Source organism: Larus michahellis, chromosome 7, assembly GCF_964199755.1.
Source record: "Larus michahellis chromosome 7, bLarMic1.1, whole genome shotgun sequence".
Taxonomy (NCBI): Eukaryota; Metazoa; Chordata; class Aves; order Charadriiformes; family Laridae; genus Larus; species Larus michahellis.
In genome coordinates this window covers 3476240-3495333 of record NC_133902.1, presented here as the reverse complement: position 1 = coordinate 3495333, position 19094 = coordinate 3476240, and the positions used below count along the sequence as shown (strand labels likewise).

The 19094-nt window shown below is 53.9% G+C and overlaps 1 protein-coding gene across 1 annotated transcript in view; it reads right to left on the bottom strand.

Moving 5' to 3' along the window:
• Window positions 1–18251, bottom strand: part of LRRC75A (leucine rich repeat containing 75A) — a 91747-nt gene extending 73496 nt beyond the window's left edge. The window contains exon 1 of the mRNA XM_074596341.1: window positions 17322–18251. Within this exon, the coding sequence (XP_074452442.1) occupies window positions 17322–17585 (264 nt within the window). The 5' untranslated portion in view covers window positions 17586–18251. The remainder of the gene's footprint in view (window positions 1–17321) is intronic.
• Between the last annotated feature and the right edge of the window lie 843 nt (window positions 18252–19094).

Here is a 19094-nt window from a genome sequence, read left to right as displayed (position 1 = left end):
AAGGTAGAGCCTCTGCACCAGCAAAGAGTCGCGGTTTGCAAGGAACAGGCACCACGGACTCAACCATTAGATATCCCATTTGGAACCAGCCAAAGCAGGAGTTTCCACTGAGGGATGGAGGTGCCCGACAGGCCGCAGGGGTTTCCTTCTTGGCAAGCAACAGTGAGGGCCAAAAGGATGAAAGGACAGCTGGTGGGTGACTCTGTGATTTTTGGCACTGGTTTTCATTCAGATAGAAGAGCCTGCGCTCTCAATGAAGATGCTGACATAAACCTCCATGGGGTGGTTTTGGGATGAAGGCTTGTAGCATCCAACATATCAGCTGGTCCGGGCAACCCTCAGGTCCTTCATCTTAACACTCTGCAGCCTTCATCCGCAGAGAAGCAAAGCAGTTTTCCATTTAACAAGTTGCCTACAGAACCTTCCCCCTACGTTATCCCAACCTGGTAAAACCCCCAAAACCAGACTGAACTGGACTCGAGTGTTGAGGTCTCCTTGAAGTGGATGGGCACTAAACAGAAGTATTATTTCAAGCCCACCTTTCCAGGCTTTCTCTTCAACTGGTCCCTAGATAAACCCTTCAGCTGCATCTCCTGAACTAGAGTAACCATCCCAGCTCCACATGGCTGATTAGTTGCCCAAGACCCGTAGCCTGCACATCCAGCACCAAGGCACAGGCCACCTGATGGGCCGACTCTTGTCACCTCCAGCCCCGCAAGGTCCAGGCTGTCAGCTGCAAAACAGCATCTTCAGGCACCATGTTGGAGAAACCACATCGTCCACCACGGTGATCCAGCACAAGCATGGGCTGATCTCTTCCTTCAGCACACAGCTGGCAAGTCAGATCAGCCCCTCTGCCCCATCCCTAACGGCTTTAGGCTGTTCTCAGTACGTGCTGTTGGCTTTTCCTTTGTTTACCCTACCGCAGATCCTTCCTGCTCCATCAGTTCCCAGCATCCTTTTGAATTTCACCCCCCAAACGTGGCTGTTGACCCCCAACACTGCTGCCCACACCAGTGGGGTCCAACACACACCACCTCCGGGGCATGTATCCCCATGGCTCATGCTGGGTTTTGCTTGTTCACTACAAGGAGACAACTTCTGGAATGCTTTTTGCACGTGAGAAACTTGCCTATGAGTTCTCCTCATGTAGCCTGCGAGGACAGACAAAACCTTCCCTTACACAAACCTTGGAGGAACATCAGCAAAGCACCCAGCAAGAAAAGCCTCTCTCTCCATGCCCTGGGCTATTTCCCTGTTTCCTTACAATGTGACACCACCCTAGGAAGTGTCCCCAGACAGCAGCAGAGGCCTGAAATGCCGGCGGTAACAGAGTACCCTGCTAATCCCTCGTCCTTCTCTGTGGGTGGTTGAGCCTTCCTGGGAAAACTAAACTAGACCCCATGAAACACTATGGACAAAGAATATTTCCACAGGTGCTAGAACAAAGCCTTTGGCCCAAAACTCTCACCACAGCTCCGGCACTACAAGCCAGGAACATTTATTTTCCAACTTCAAAATAGCCAACACTAATATTTTTGACCACCAGTTTCTCCCGAAGCTAACAGCAGAGACCAAAGAACCCTAGAAGCCTTCAGGATGCAGGACCAACTTCTTAATATTGTTTTCCTGATACAACGGCAGGGCTGAATAATTGATGAAACTTGATGCAAGACGATGAGCTGAGCAAGAGCAAAGCCAAGAGGAGCTCATTGCGCAGCCCCGTCTGCCGGCAAGCCGAGCTTTCCCTCCCCTGCTCCAGTCTCACTGAGACATCCACAACCCTGAGCTGAAATTCCTCAATTGGCCATGAAACAGCTGATTTCAATATCAAGACAGCACTGAGACGTGACTAATACAGTCATTGGGCTGGTTTCCAAGTGTAGAAGCCACTGGCCCGTGGCGAACCAGACACCTACAACCTCACACACAAGGGATGTGGGTAAACCACGGCATTCGCCATGGGCTGGGCTGGCATTTAACACGCAATAACACCAAACGAGTCATGGGACCTTCTTCCCCCCCAAGAAACGCCAGAGAACCATGCTTGAAGGAAAGACTCCTTTTGCAAGACATTAAACAAGAAGAAAGAAAACGTTGTTTCTCTCTGAAGATGCCACAGGCTGATGCAAAACCACCGCTGACAAGTAAATAGGTTGGAAAAAGCTACTTCTGAGGGCCGGCAGGCTGACAAGCAGACTTAATGTGTGTTATCACTTTCCTTTTTTACTTTATCGTCCCTGACATGCCTGCTCAGAAAGAGATAAGGAGCAGCTGCCCCAAGCCTTCCTCGTGGCTCTGCCACCTCCGGACACCACCGTCCCTATTCTTGGGGCTTTCCCCGCTCCAGCGGACGCTCTCCTTCCCCTTTACCGGGGGGATGCTCAGCCTTCCTGTCCCTCCATTCCCTCTGCGAAGTAAGTAGGACAGATGCTTCCCCCCTTCCCTGGGTTTTGGAGGGGGGATGAAGGCAAAGCACAGGGAGGTGCCCAGCTGCTGCAAGAGGGGAGCCACAAGACCCCATGTGCCCGCTTCCCAGGGGCCATACACCTTTGCTCTTCACCCGTTAGCCCTGGCAAACCCTTTTGGCCAAGCTGATCAAACCAGCCCCTTTATGGTTTGCCCGGGGCTTTCTCCCGACCTCTGCTCAGGGCTGAGCACAGCCCACCAGCGCCAGGCAGCGAAGCCACGTCTCTCCCCACGCGCCACAGTCCTGCAACCTGCTGCTCGCTCCCCCCATGTCACCACCTCTATGCCGCATTTAGCTGCCGTAACGGTAAAACCTGGGTCAGGCCAAGAAAATCCTGCCTAATGCAAAAGCATCGCACTAACACACACGGCAGAAGCTCGTAACCCCCAGGTCCTACTGCAGAACCCGACCACAAAACCAGCTTTTCTTTCTCACCACTCTTTCTTTCGCTTTGTGCAACTCCCTCTGGAGAGAGTTTCGTTCCATTGAATTAGCAGCAGAGCCCGGAGCACCCGAGCTGCAAATCAGCCCTGTGGCATCCTGCCGGCTCGTGGAGATGAAGTATCCGGAGACGGAGCTTGGTCAGCGCCGGGTCCCACCAAGGCTTTGCACATGGTGCTCAGCAGCAAGATGTTATTCTCATCCTTCTGCGATCAACAGAAGCAAACTGTGAAATGACCTAAACCTGCAGGAATGGCACTTTATCCCTGCCTTTGGGCAAACCAGGACAGGGATTATTTCAGGCTCTTCCACATTTTTGCTCCGGCATTGTCTCCTCTGAAGGGAGAGCACAGAAGCAAACATGAGTCCTTGTGGAAAATACAGCTGATTTACAGGATGTGGCAACACTAAAAGAGAATTTTTTAAAAAATGGCTTGCAGGAGAGGAGTTCAGTTTATTTTCTTTGTGTTGGTGGAGAATAGCAGCTGATGGGCAAGAGATGAAAGCACCCCACGCAGAGACTCCTCACCACGTTTCAGGGAGTTAATCTCATCAGAGAACTGCTTTACATCTGTTTGAACAGGGATGGAGCAGTCGACCGGAGCCAAACCTTGAGCTGGTGCCGATGGGCTGACCCTGTCACCTGCCCCCGTCACCTGCACCCTGCCAACTCCTCCACCCTCCTCCTCTGGACAGTAACAGGGTGGGAAGGAAACCAGAGGGAAGACTGACCAGACCCATTCGTGCATGGAGAGCATGCAGGAGATCAGAAAGAGCACTGATGCTGTTTCTTTTTTGCAGTTCAGCCTATCCGTTTAACGACCAGTGCCGTGCACTGGAAAGTCAACCAGTGGTACGGTTACAGCAGCCAGTCCCCATGTGGGAGCAGGGACCCACTGTGCTGGATGCTGCACACACACAGAGTCCCATGTTGCTTATGATGCACCCGGGAGGTTTATAGAGATTCACGTGTCCTAAAAGCCAGGACAACCCGGAGTCCTAGCAGCTCTCGGAGCTCCCGACACCCTCATCCTAACGCAGCAAGGCCAGAGAGAAGAAATGCATCTTCTGGCATTCACCCGTGTAAAGGAGTGGATTTTTTTATACTCAAAAAGGAGATGTCAGAAAGCAGATGTTGGGCATGTATAGTTCAACGACACCTTTTCCCCCTGCTTAAGTCAAATCAGTGAAATAACGCAGCTGAACACTTCAGACCTGCTTGCACTTGCAAGTCCCAGGGAGGAGGAGCTCTCCCGAACGCAGGTCCCCGCGCATCCCGATGGATGTGGGTCCAGAGCACGCTCCTACTTCATACATGGGGAAACCGAGACACAAAGGAGAGTCCCCAGCAGCATCGGCTGGGGCTACACCACCCTGCTATGAACAGCATCGGCCACAGCGCCATTCGACACGCCGCCATCTCTCATTTGGGGCAGAAATAGGGCTTTCACCTACACCCATCAAGCGCTCACTTGGGTCAGGGTCTTTCCTGAGCCCGTTGTAACACGGGCATCGTGGCCCCGCTGCAAGTAACACCACACAGACGCGGAAGGAGCCAGTTTGCATCACCCACGCTGGTGATGCTCAGTGGTTTTAAGGGCACTTGGAAATATGGTTAAGAGCCACGCTTCTAGACTGAAGAGAGGATGAAAAGCACAGCCTCACGCTCGGTGACGGCAAGGACAGGAGGCACAGCTCCATACCTGCAATAAAGAGGGCCACGCTGAATGCTCTTAATTCCCCTCCAAAGCTATCAAGCTCTTAATTCCCCTCCAAATCCGTCACGCGCAGCCCGCTGTTCAGACCGGCTGTATAAATCGCAGCCCTCCGCCCCGCTCGCTGGGCAGGCAGTCTGTAATTCCCACTCTACAGCCTGACAGGTTGGGAACAGCACACACAATAATATATTGATTTCGTCGGCTGTATGAGAGGCTGCCAGGCAGCCTGAGGAAGGGAACTGCCGAGATGAGGGTTTCCTCTCAAAACACCCGCAGAAAAATAGGATGCTGATTGGGAAGGTAATGGATGAGCCCATCAGCTGGGGAAAATTAACTCCGCTTTTCGCAGGGTGTTTCAAAAGCCTCCCATCTTCCCACCCCAAGACTCAATCAGCGCTGTGATTTACACCACGGGGAACTGGGAACCTTGCCCCTCGCTTACAGGAACATATAATCAAAGGAAAGTCAGTAGGTTTTGGGGGTTAAGGGAAGAAATTAAGTATTTTCACATGTTTTTGTCCCATGCTTGTGTGTTTTTATTTCCAGCATAAGATTTTTAACTATTAGGGAGAGCAGAGGCTATTCTGGGCTGGGATCTGGTATTTCGTACTTGGCTCAGAGGGAAGAAGCTTGGAAAGTAAACTCTTTCTTGAAGACTTTCATAGTAACTTCCCCCTCTGGCACCAGGGAATTTGGATGCTCCTCAGAGGATCCACCTTGGCAGGTGCCTCCAAACTAGGGCTAAGTGAGGCTTGGCAGCTACAGGGGTGGGATCCTCCCAGATCACTCAGTCTCTTCCCAGAAACCCAATGGTAAAGGCGCATGGCTCAGTAAAGAACGCAGTAAATGCCCCACCTTGCTGAGGAAGAATTAAGGGTTGCACAAGGATTCAATTCAATGACATTGAAATTCAATTAATACTGCTATTTAAAACAGCTTTAAATATTAAATACATTTACTTTGAAACGCTCATTTCAAACAAGCAATTTAAGGTGATGCCAACCTATGGTCGTGCTTTAATATTAAACAGCTCACGTTAGCCTAGGCAAGCAGGACGTGCCGGCTGCCGAAGTTTTAAGGAAAGCCGCTGATGAAAACACAACCAGAAAAGACTGAAGTACCAACACAGCTTTGGGGAGAGCCTGGCTCTCTCACAAGGACAAAGAAAACATCTTCATTTCAGTTAATTCACCTGGTCCAGCTCAACACCTGACTTCAACAAGCCAACGAACAAATCAGGGGTACGACGGAGCAACGTATGTTTTCCAATCTGCAAGTAAACCAGCAACCCGAGAGGCCAAGATCGCTAATTACGGTGACCAGAAGCGTAATTCATTATGCAAAATTAATACTAGAGTTAATGAATCGACTAGCTTTAAATGTAAAATGTGGTTTGAGATGTTTACTTTGTCTGCCCTACATATCCAGCATATTTTGAGTTTAACTGATCAAATAACATTAAAATACTAGTTTTCTGCATTTTAAACTCTTGTTTTCATCTCCATGTAACTTGAGTCAGAAATACAAAAGAATAAATCAATCATGTAAACCCCAAATTCACCATTTCCCACCAGAATAAAAACATACAAAATTAATCACCCGGCCAAACAGCTGCCTAAATAAACGCCCCCAGATACACCAGGCTCCTTGCTCGGAAAAGGAAGTATCCGATTACACCAAGTAGAAGCAGCTCTTTACAACCAAACAGGAAAACGTCCTCTTTCTTACAGAATGACAAAAAAAAAAAAAAAATCCTACCCACAAAAAAAAAAAGCTTCTTAAAACAAGATTCCCTCCTTGCTGATTTTGGCTGCGGTCACCGCCATGGATGTAGGTCATTCACACTCGCATCCCAAATTGCTTGACACTTTCTGCCTTTGCCCAGGAAGCCCACAGCAGCCATCGGGCATGAGATTTTCCTCAAATACCCTCTTCTTCCAAGCAGGGATAGCTGTGTCCAAGTAGATGGGATACATGGAAACATACAAAGGAACATCAGAACAACGGCAAACTTTGTTAGCCCTGCTTATGGGCCACCATGGATCAACAGGGACCTTCAGAGAGGGGACCATCAAGGATGGGCTGTTTGGACAGGTCCAAGTCCTGCTTCTGCAGAGACTTGTGCTTCACTACCCTGAATTTGGTGAGCTCAGGCTGGACGTGGGCCTGGGGCATAGTCAACACAAGCAAAACCCATGGTAGACGCTGCAGTGGGTACAACGCATCCCTCACGCACGGGAGTTGGGGGTCTGCCTCAAGGTGCTCTTTTACCTTTTGGGGTTTGCATCCTTCAGAGTCCTTCAGCTCTCACCTCCACACTTGCCATTTCGTGGGACGCCCAACCTCCTGCTTTCCACTTCTCGCTGCAGCTGGGGGTCTCCCAAACCGCGGTCAGAGAGATGGTACAAGTCCCCACCACACGCACTGTGCTCCATGGGACCGGCTCTGCAGGCAGAGAGGTGTCCCGGCAAAACCCCTCAGCACATCTCCAGCTAAAATAACCGTTTCCCACCATCGACTGCAAAAGGCTAAGGGCACGTCTGCTCTCCTTCCTCAGCAGATTTTGCTTTCCCCTGCTGGGATTTAATTGTTGAGCCAAAAAGATCCGCCTGGCCCTGGGGAGGGTGGGGGCGAAGGAACAGCCCTGCAGAACGAGACAGCAATTAATTGCTCGCCAGCTCGCAGCCATCCCCCGAGTGGGCTCAGTTTAAGCATCCCCAGAGGCAGAGGAAGAGTCAGCTCCGGGAGGGATTCCCAGGGTGGTACCCGGACACAGGACACGGGGCTCCCAGGCACAGATTCCCTTAGAGCCCCTTCGGTCTCGCAAACACAAGGAATCTTTATGCAAAGAAGATTGCTCCCTGCGAGACATAAAGATATGAGAACCATTAAAGGCACTATTTTTATTTTTTTTAAGATCATGTTTTCCAAGCTCATAGCGCTTCAGAGAGGGGAAGGCAGGGGCCAGCGCTTGCCCAGTGCCCCCCAGCTTGACTGAGCTGCTCTGCACCCTACAAGCCCACACTGATGGCTCACCTTTTCTAACCTGGCCGACGTTCGTTTTCCCACCTACCACTCATTTTCTCATTTTCTCATTTTCTGTGGCTAAACGTAAAGCAAGGAGCTGAGAAACCCAGCACAGGCTTCCCCATCCTCCAAAGAAACACACAAACCCATCCCCTGCAGGTGAGGGTCCTGCTCAGAGCACAGGCTGGTTGGTTGGGCTCTCCTTTAATTCATTAACGTTCATTTCAATCCAACTACTATTAGAAGTTTAGGGATAGTGCCTCGGAAGTCATCTCTTGTGCAACACATGAATGCAATCCCCTGCCCGCCCTGATCACACCCACAGTCGTTGCGAAACCTGGCCGGGACGGGCAGGCGGAGCAGCGCCAGCGGGAAGCAGGAGCAGGTCTGCAGCGGAGCAGCCCTGGAAATGCTGCTGCTGTTTCTTGGAAACCAACCTCAAAGGCAAAAGGGGACATTAAGGGATGAAAGCAGCAGCTCGATCCACTGCCTGTGGACAGCGGACCTCAAGGAAACCCTCCATGGGCCAACAAGGATGCGCAGGCTGTTGGAACCCGCGCAAAACCCAGAAACATCTCGTAAAGAACTTCCTCCACTGATAACAAACCTGCTCCGTGATGGAAAGAGAGCCAGACCTCTAGGGAGATACAACATAAAGAGGCCCTGAGGAATGAGATATCCATTGAGATACCCAAAGGCATGAGGAAGGAGACATCTCCCGTCAGCTCCGGTGCGTGTCTGAGGCTCTCCCTTGAGCTGGCGATGCTCAAACCCTCCCACAAAGAAAGCGTCGCTGACTTTGAAAGACATGAAGTCTGAAAGGCAGAGTGTCTTGAAAAGATCTGAGAAAACCAGAAAGCTCGAAGCAGCTCCTGTTCACAAAGCAGCAAGGTCAGAGCCAGGAGTAATTGGAGCTAAAACCCTCAGCTTGGGGAGGAATGGAAAGGACGATTTGCTTTTGCTTTTAGAGGCACGATTAAATTTACCATTAGCTGGTCTTTTCTCCAAAATTTGGAGAAGAAAGAGGCTGAGATATACAAAAGAAAGAAAGGGAATTATGCATTAAATCACATCAGGCTTTTGTCTGGGACCTGCAGAAGAAGTTAAATGCTAAAAAAAATCCTGTATCTCTTTGTACAAGAATTAAATTAATATTAATATATAACCATCTCCCTTACCTAAGAGGAGGCCGTGGTCTCCACACACACACCCCCACACCCCCAATATTATGGAATATTATTATTGATCTAAAACTATGAAGAAGCTACAATATACTGAATTTCACGTGCATCCCCCTGTATCCTTGTCCCCCGAGACCTCCAGCACACCATCACAGCGCAGGTCGCAGCGCCGGGGCCCGCAGGGAGGTCTCTCCCCACACAACCGTCACTCCCACGCGCTGGCAAGAGACAGAAGACATCCACAGACACAGGCGTTTTACAGTTTGAAGCAAGATAAAAAGGAAAAGGAAAAAAAAAAAAAAAAAAAAAGAAGACAGACCTGCATGCCAGCCTGTCTGAGGGCTGGAGCCCCGAGCGGCTGCGTTTTACATCAGATGCGAAAGCAGCAGCAGCAGCCTGGGGGAGGAAAAAAAGACACATTCCTGCTATTCTATAAACAGATAAAGTGTTGAATAGGGGCTGACTTGCCAACTGCAACCATCAACCTCTCCTAGCTTGGAGATTTCTGGCTCTGGAGGGGCACAGGCAGGACCTTCTCCTCCGTCTGGGAGCAGCCGGGTGCCCACCGCCCCTGGCCGGCGGCAGACAGCCCAGCCTGGTCCAGCCCAGCCCGACTCTGCGGGTCCAGAGGAAGGAACCCAGGGTCAGATCCAGCCGTTTCATCTCTGACCCTTTCAGACGAGGCATCCCCGTGCGGTATCACCTCCCGAGCTCCCGCACACGTGGGAGCCACCACCTCCCCAGGCACACAGCCCTCAGAGCCAGCAGCGCTTCCAGCAGCTGGGATGGGGGAAAGGCTGAGCCGGGAACCCTCGGAAAACCGGCCATGGAGGGAGCTAGTCCAGGACACGCTTCTCAGATGCAAGATATGTGAACATAGATCTCACCCCTGCTCAGGCCTTCTCACTGCCACCCCTGTAGCAAGCAGGACTTGCCCAGGTGTGTTGAGCATGTTGCATTAATGCACCCACTGGCAACACCGATTTCTTATGCGTGTGATTCCCCAGTTCCAGCAGGGACGTCCCTGCTAGAAGAGAAAACCCGCTCTGCTCCGTGCCAGCGGCAGGGTGAGCATCACTGCTGCACAGGGGTGCTCCAGGGACTGAGCCCACGCTGCCAAACACGCACCACGTCTGCCCACCCTGGCACTGCCTGACCTTCCCCCCCTCCCTGCATCTCAGCATCCCCAAAGGACACATTTAGGAGGAGTAGCAGCAGCCACTTTCCAGGGGGTTAATTAAACCCAGGCTGCTCAGATGCCAAGCAGACACTGGGATGGATCCACCTGTGAATCCCACAGGGAAAGGAAAAAGAGCAGAAGGAGCCAGGACGGGAAGCAAGTGGAGAAAGGAGGCTGCAGAAGAGCAGCTGGCAGCGGGGCAGGGTTAAGTCGAGAAGCGCAGAGACACCGTTTGGGGCAGAAAACGCCCCACCGCTGCCAGGCATGGCCATTTGCTGTCAACGCCACCAGCAGCCTAAGGGTTAAAAACAACTGTGGGGAGCGCTGGTGGTTTCGTCAGCCACCCAAAGCAAAGGAAACGAATGCTGATCCCAACGCCGCCCCATGGGGTTACCCAACTTCCACCGTGCGGTGACGGGTGCTGTAGGCAGAGCGGGCACCCGGCCTGGGCCCTGCTCCCCGTCCCTGGGGGCTCCCGATCGCGACAATACAAGCCCAATGCTGCAAACCCCGTCATCACTGCCCCGCTGAGCTGAGAAAGCCCAGCCCCAGTCAACTCGGATGCATTGGCTGGTCTTAGCCCTCAGGAGGAGGAACTAGGCATTTGCTCGCATGGTAGAAATGATGCTGAAGGTCCTCCAGCATCCCAGGGGTCACAGGATGCTCTCCACGGGGATGATGCCCCACGGCTGGTGTGGGCAGGGCCAAGAGCAAGCACAGTCCAGCCACCAGGCACCCGCGGGCTGTGGCTAAGCTGCATCGGATCAACCAGACCACAGCGCTCCCCAAGGTCTGCTCTAGATGTCAATTAGCCCGTCAAACCGCATGGCTGAGGAGGAACGTTGAAGCAGTTTTGGCATCGGCAGGGCTGAAGCACGTGCTTTGAGGCCAGTGCAAACCCCAGGGGCCAGCATCCTTCAAGGGGAAAGTCTGAATCTGAGACAAGGCGGCACCAAAAAACATCCCCTTCATCCTGATGAGCTGCCAGAGACGCCGCAGTCATCTCAAACTCGCCTGACAACATATCCACCTCCATCGGGATCTACTACGCAACAGCACCTCTGTCTTTTAAGAGTAGTTTGGGTAAATAAATAACCCTGAAAGCACTCCTGACCCACAGCATGTACCGCGAAGGTGCACATTGTGTAGCACAAAGTGTAACACGCAGACCAGGCTGACATCGCGCCATGAAATGCTTCAGGAGCTTTTACTGAGCACACGAAGTTACACCAAGGGGCCAAACGGGTGCCTGCTTTTCCAGCCCTCCTGGGTATAGCGCTGCCCAGCTGGTCTGAACTCAAATAAACCTTCCCCTCCCCACCTCAGCATCTCTGAGCACTCACGAGATGCCGGAGCCGGCTTCCCAGGAAGATTTGGAAACATCCGTGTTTCTCTGAGAGCTCCAGAGGCGGTGATTGCCCTCCCCAGGAAGGTTACACCGGCCTTTTGCCATCTCATTGCTGCCCCACGGGCTGCCCCAGCCGTCAGCCGTGGCTCGTCGCCGTCACAGCCCTGTGCCAAACTCTCCCCAACAGCTCCTGCCTCCCCAGAAAGTGCAAAATCCCGAGCACCGGGGGAAACGGGGTAGAAAATAGGGACAGGTGCGATACACATCACAGGGACAACTGGGATAAATAGCCCTCTGTCTACATCAGCTGCCATTTAATGCACTTACCGATGTTAATTAAGCAGAAGAATTGCCCCCAGTAATTGCTTTTTAATTTTATCACGCAGCCCTTTGCTCTGGTGTAGTGGGGGGAAAGCCACGGGACCCCAAAGTGAACTATCTCTACATTAGCCATTTTAAAAATTTTTTTTGAAACTATTCCCCCTGGCCAAGCCCCCTCTTACGATGAAGATATTAATCCTTTAATTAACAAAGCATCCCTGTGCCATGCAGTCCCCATGGCACCAAGCAGCTGCTCAGGAGTAGCAGGCATTTAATCACCGACCCAGCGGGACAGACATCAGGACACGTCGTGCCTCGCTCCCCCCGGGGCTGCAAAACTCAGGGGTCAGCTTTGGATGAGGCAGGGGGACATCTGCCCCCACGGCTGGGATGTATTTGGGGGACAGACCATGGGGGTCGCACGCTGTCCATGGCAAAGGGAGGTGTGGAGTCTGCATGGCTTGGTGGGCATCAGAGCACGTTTGCCCACAGTCTCTTCTTACAAATCGCAGTTACGGTGTCACAGAATCACAGAGTGGTGGGGGTGGGAAAGGACCTCTGGAGATCACCCAGCCCAACCCCCTGCCAGAGCAGGGTCACCCAGAGCAGGTGGCACAGGAACGCGTCCAGGCGGGGTTGGAATGTCTCCAGAGACGGAGACTCCACCACCTCTCGGGGCAGCCTGTGCCAGGGCTCTGCCACCCTCAGGGTAAAGAAGTTCCTCCTCATGTTTAGGTGGAACTTCCTATGGTAAAGTTTGTGCCTGTTACCCCTTGTCCTGTCCCCGGGCACCACTGAGAAGAGCCTGGCCCCATCCTCCTGACACCCCCCCTTTCAGTATTTATAAGCATTGATAAGATACCCCCTCAGCCATCTTTTTTCCAGACTGAAGAGACCCAAACCCCTCAGCCTTTCTCCATCAGAGAGGTGTTCCAGTCCCCTCAGCACCTCGGTAGCCCTTTGCTGTCCCCTCTCCAGCAGTTCCCTGGCCTTCTTCAACCGGGGAGCCCAGAACTGGACACGGCACTCCAGATGCAGCCTCACCAAGGGGGAGGATGACCTCCCTCCACCTGCTGGCCACACTCTTCTTGATGCCCCCCAGGATGCCATTGGCCTTCTTGGCCACGAGGGCACATTGCTGGCTCACGGTCACCCTGTTGTCCACCAGGACTCCCAGGTCCCTTTGCCCATTTTGGGGCTCTGACCCCTCTCCCCTGCCCTTCACCCCCCGCCACTGCCCAGGCGAGTCTGGCTTGAGCAGAGAAGCCAGCGTACAAGTCCTGAAGCTTTGCCGCACCTTGGACCTTGCCATTTGGCTTCTGGCCATCTTCAGCGCCTGGAGGTTTTATTACAATACTTTGCCCTCTTTTTCCCTTTTCTGTTTGTTTCTTTTTTTCTTTGAATTCCTGGAACTGCTGTACACCTCCTGCCCCGGGCAGGTGATGCATAGAGCCCACAGATGCTGCCTCCTCTTCTTCTTCTTCCTCCTCCTCCTCCCCTCTCCCACCAGCCCAACTCCGCCGGAGCAGCAGCGACAGCAGCAAAAGCCCAGCAAAAACTCCACGTCGAGCCATAACCAATGGCAAATTCTTTGAGTGAAACGTAATGTGCTGGGAAGCGCCTCACCATTTCACTTGGGAAAACGATCCGTTTGGCAGCGGAGAGGAGGAAAACATGCTTTGTTTTACAAATCCTCTCCCCAGCAGGAGAGACACTCCCAGAATTTAATATACTGACAGCACTTGGCTGCTTTAACCACTGAAACTCAAGAGTGCTTTAAAAAAAATTAAAAAAAAACCCAAAAGTGATGCGCTATATAATATTAAAGCCTATCCTATCCTGCAGCTGGTGGCATCAGGCACAGCAATTCATTGGCACAGAGGAGCCACGATTCTCCCACTGGTGACAGCAGCAAGGTTGGGATGCAGGGTCCCAGGTTTCTCTAAGGGCTGGACACCCTCAAATTAATTCAGTTTTCTCTGAAAAGGGTGAGGCCCCAGAGCAGCTCCTTGCGGGAAAGCAGAGAAGATGCCAACAGGTAAATCCAGGAAGTCATTTTACAGCAGAGAAACTGTATTCAAAGTTGTTCAGCACAAGAATTACTCCCGTGACAGTCAACCGGCTCCATCCAGGTGACTACCAAGCTTCTCGCAATCCCGAACGCCATAAAAGGCCTCAAAAAATGTTACGTATTTCAGTGTATTTCCTTCTCCTCCAAAGTGTTTAACTGCCAAAAGCATCCTACGTGCAGCATCGGCGAGGATGGCTTACGGGAAAACACTCCTCATCCAAAGAGGGCAGCGGATGGCACTTTTTTGGGAGGGGATTTCAATTTTGCAATGTGGGGTTTGGGCTCCAGGCGGTCGACAGCGTTACCGGAGCAGATGGAAAGAGCAACCGGTATCTCTAGCTAAAGAACCTGTCGTTAAATTGGGCTGGCTGTGCCAAAGGAGCACATACCCTTTGGAACGGCCGCTGCCAGCTCCAGCACGCAGCAATAACACAAGTGTTATTTTGAGGGCAGGCAGTGGGATCGAATTGCCTCCGCACCGCAGACCGCTTCTGACCTCTCTGAGGAGCAGCCTCAAAGCAAATAAGTCCGTCTGCTGTTCACATTTTTTACCTTTTTAAATGAAAAGAAGTCTGCTTCGTATCTTGCAACCACCAAGCGTTCTTGGAAACGCTAATTAATCCTTACGAGAGCCTATAAAGAAAACAGCATCGCTCCCATTTCAGGGGAGGGGAGCAGGATGGATCAAGTTGGTGAAATGCAAGAAGCCATACTAGAAGCTGGTGCCCGAGCGGACCCGTCCTTGCTTCGGCACAATGTTTAAAATAGAAGTTTTGCTGCCCTGCCCTGTTACAGTTGTGTTATCAAACACAATTTTTGTGGGGGCCCTGGCAGGAGAGAGGAGAAAACCCCAAACCTCGTCTCGCAGAGGGTGGGTTGCGCAGGACGTTACGTCAAGGAAAGCTGGTCCGCCTCAGGTCTGGCAACACGCTCGCCCTGCTCAAAAAAAAAAAAAAAAGGATGGAGCACCTCCAAACCGCGGGGATGCTGTCACCTACCCCCTTCGCTAGACGCTGGGCTGGCTTCACAACTTGGTGAAGTCAGTGGAAAGGCGCCCAGTGACCTAAATAGCCGGGATTTTCAACAGATAAAAAGACTAAACACAACCGAGAGCTGGGCACCAGGTCACTAGGTTTGCTCGAAAACCGCAGTTTTGCAGCATCAGCATCATCCCACGTTTACGTTAGTGACTACCCCGGACCAACCAACACCACAAGTCCCTCTGCGGTGGGTGCCGTACTTACAGCCCATGAGGAGCGGTCCCTGCCCCACCACGCTCACCCGTCCATCCCTCTCTCAGGGGAAGCTCGTCCTTCCCCCCAAATCCGCATTTTCAGGCCGGGACGTGGCTCATGGGAGCTCAGCCCTCCAAGACTCCCATTGCCTCGGGAGTGAACCAAACATCCCTTGCAGCCACCGATCACCCCTAAAACGCCGCCTCCCAAAAATCAGCCCATGGAAGACCACAGCAATTGGGATTTGTTCACTGGGGCATCCCACACTCGCTACCCAGAGGCAAGGAATAATACCGCCTCATTAAAAACGTGCTCTGAGTCTATTATAGTATCTAGGACAAAGTGTTCCCTATTTTGACACTCTAAGATATATTTTATCAGAGCAAGCTCTTCAGAAACACTCACTCACAAAGACTTATCTGACTGTAACAGGTTCCTCGCTTCCCCCAGCATTTTAAAATTAATTTCTAGCTTCCCCCCCCCCCCCCCCTTAGTCAGATGACGGGATGCCCGCACGGTCAGATTTGTCACTGGGGCAGCCGCTGTGACACATCCCAGCTCCCTCACACCCTGCACGGCCCATGGGGAAGGAGAGGACAGTCCGGAGCACCGCTGAGAAAAAACAGCATCTGAAACCAGAGAGAAGTTGGGAGCGACTCACGGTACTTCACAGGCACCAAGATTTTTTTTTTTTTTTTTGGGGGGGCGGTGGTGGTGGTGTTTGTTATAAACACCTTCTAAAATTAGCACCCGCCTTTCTGCCAGCTCCAATGGGCTGCTGGGGCAACGGTAAAACTTTGGCGGGGCTGAGAAGGTACAACATTTTGGCACGGATCTGCTGCCCAACTCACGGCCGCTTCTGCCCCACGAGGTTTTCCCGGCCACGTGTTTGACCCGCTGCGGCCACACAGATCCTGCACGGAGAGGTCACCGTCCCAAAGAATCGAACCCCCGGCTCCCGGAGAGGGGACACATTTATGTCCGAAAAATCACCTTATCTCCAGGTTGAGAGTAAGTCACAAGAGCTTTCTATAAAGCAACACAACCACATATGAAACTGCTCAGATTTCTCAGCTGGACGGGTCCAAAGGTAGTCCTGAGTCACGTAAACCATCCGGAAGAGGGTTTCTTAGCCCATCGACCCTGGCCGATGGGGTAAATGGAAGTGTGCCACTCTGGGGGGGGGAAGAGGGGGGGGTGAAGGGGTCAGGGACATGCCCAGAGCAACACATCCACTTGCTAAAAAGTTAACAGGACCAGAAAATGGAGGGGAAAAAAAAACACAAAACAAAATCAAGAAGAAAACCACAAGACTCTGGACCAGCTGTTTTCACATGGACAGACTGACACAGGGCAGATCCACGGGGCAAGAAAGCAGCTGCCAATGCCCAGATGCCCAGCAAAGATCTGAGCAACTTTTCCCCAGGTGGTAGAACTGGTTACGCCAAACAGCTGGGTGCCTGGCAGGCTCCTTTGGGAGAAAAGTCAAGCTTGAAGCCAGGTCTGTTTTCAGTTTGCCTGGAAAAACTAGCCGTTTTTCAAAGCCCTGTGTACCCCAGAGCCTTGAAAATACCCAGCGCTTCGGTCTTTTTATCACCGTCTATCAGTAGAAAAGGTTAAATGCTAATTTGCTGGATGCAGAGCTCCTCAGCTGCCTTTCTGTTTGCTCACAGCAACTTTCCGTGGTGTTGCTTCTCAGCTAATGCCCAGCTCAAACAGACTTTCAAGGGGAAAGGTCTCGCGCTCCGTACAATTAATTCCTCGCTCTTGCACAGTGTCTCGTGCGCTCGTTTCTACCAGCCCCAGCCAACGCTACCAAAACTCCACCGAGGGATTGTGTGTCACAAAGAACAAGATAAAAAGCAAAGCTGCCAACTGTTGGTATTCCTGAGCTGGGAAGAGCTGATTCTCCAAAGCTGCAAGCTCAAATTGCCGCAGCGCTTTTACAGACCTGCTTTAAACACCAAACTTTTTGAAAGTTGAGTAGGAACCTCCTTGAGTGGGCTGTGCATACTGCAAACCCCAGAGCTACCAGCGCAAGCAATGAAGGGAAGGAGAAAAATGCACCCGGCAGGGTTCCTCGCTGCAGACAATGCAAACCACCTCCCCGGGGTTATTTTCCCATCTCCCACACCGTGACCACCCTGCAGCTCCCCGGCCGCTTCCCCAAAATTACGCCATGAAAAGTTAGACCCGCAAAAAACGGAGCGTGCCCCCTCTTTGCTAGCAGGCTTTCGAACCTGGGACGCGTTCCGCTCCTAAGACTGCCTTTTCCCCACCGCAAAGCAGGCAGCCCCCCCACCCCCAGGAGAAACCTGCCCATCCTCACCTGCCGCAGGTGCCTCAGCAGCTCGGTGGCCTCCTCCTGCTTCCCCTGCTTCACCAGCACCAGCATGTCCTGGATCATGCAGATCCGCCGGTGGTAAGGGGGCAAGCTGCTGCCACCGCCCTTCCCAAACTTCTCGCCGGACTTGACCACGAGGGAGGCAAGGAAGTCCCCCCTTTCCCTGGGGGGTACCTTCTTGCGGTGGTGGGCCGGGGGGCTCTCCCCAGCGCTGCCCGGCTGGCAGCCCTTGGTCTGCTTGGTGCCCATGGTGTGTGGCCCCGGCTCCCGCAGCCCTGGGGCTGCATGCAAGGGCGGGGGGGCTTGCGACCACGGAGATGGGGCACAAGGGGGTGCAGAAGGGAATGGAGGGGATGCACAAGGGGGTGGGGGGTGCACAGGGGGGGTTGGGTGGGATGCACAAGGGGTTAGGGGAGACACACAAAGGGATGCACAGGGGGTTGGGGGGGATGCAGGAAGGGTTCAGGGGGTGGACGAGGGGTCCAGGAGGTGCGGGATGGGGCTCGGCGCCCCCCGGCAGCCTAGCACGGGGGCCGGTGCCCGGCGGCGGGGCAGCTCCGCTCCGGCAGCCGGAGGAGGGGGCGGCTGCGCCCGGCGGAGAGGAGCCGCGCCGCGGCCCCGCCACCCCGCTCCATCCCTGCGGGGAGGCGAGAAGCCGGGATCCGAGGAGCTCCTTCTCCCGGCCCCGGGCGGCGGCAGCGAAGCGATGAAAGCGGCAGTGCTCAGCCCTGCAAAGCGGCAGCGGCTCCGAGCCCCCCGCCCAGGGCAGCCCTCGCCTCCTCCTCCTCCTCCTCCCGGCGCCGAGGGGGCTCCCCCGGGGAAGGGAGGCGGGGGGCGGCCGCGACTTGGGGGCAACTGTTGCGCGGCGAGGGCTGGCCGGGAAGGCGGCTCGGCTGGGCTCGGAGCGGCTCGCCCGGCTGTGGGGTGCATGCAACCGGGGAGAGCCGGGGGAGGGCCGGGGGCGGGCACCGTGCACCGAGGCAGGGCTTGCGGAGGAAGCTGGAGCCGGACGGGGCTCTTCCTTCCTCCTCCTCCTCCGCCGCCGCCGCCTCCTCCTCTCGCCCCGCAGCGCTGGGGATTGCGGGATGCATCTTGGGGGGGGGGGCTGGTACCGGAGGGGTTGCACTGGGCTTGTATGGGGGGGTTGCAGGGGGGGAAAGGAGGCACCGGGGCTCGGCTGCTGGCAGCCCCCAGGAGGCAGCGTGGGGCATCCCCGCTGGTTCCCGGGGAGGAGCACGGAGGGGTTTCCCGCTGTATTCTCCCCCCAGGGGACCTCCAGGGACTTGGGCCGTGCCCGTCCCCTGCAGGGCTGTGCTCTGAGGTGGGGAGGTCCCCGCACGCAGCCCTGCCTGTCCCCTCGGGTCCTGCGCTCACCCCGTCCCCGGGGTAAGGCACCGGGCAGGGACCGCTGCGGGCAGAGCATCCTGCGGGACTCCCAGCTCCCACGCCAAGCCATGGCTGCTCCTGCCCCTCCTGGCCTCCTCCCTCACCGTCATCCCTGTCAGCAGCTCGCTCCTGTGCCCATCTGGAAGTCACCGCTTGTGCCCTGCCACCCCCTGCCCAAGCCAAAGCCCCACCACCACCCTCATCCAGCGCTTGCAACTGCCCCTCGCACACGCTGCTCCTTCCAGCAGCTCCCCATCCAACATTCAGTCACTCCTTATCATCCAGGCACTCCGCTGGCAGGGCTTAGGGCACGGATTAAAGCTCTCAGATAAAGATCATGATGAGCAGCTCTTCCAGACAGGCACCACTCAC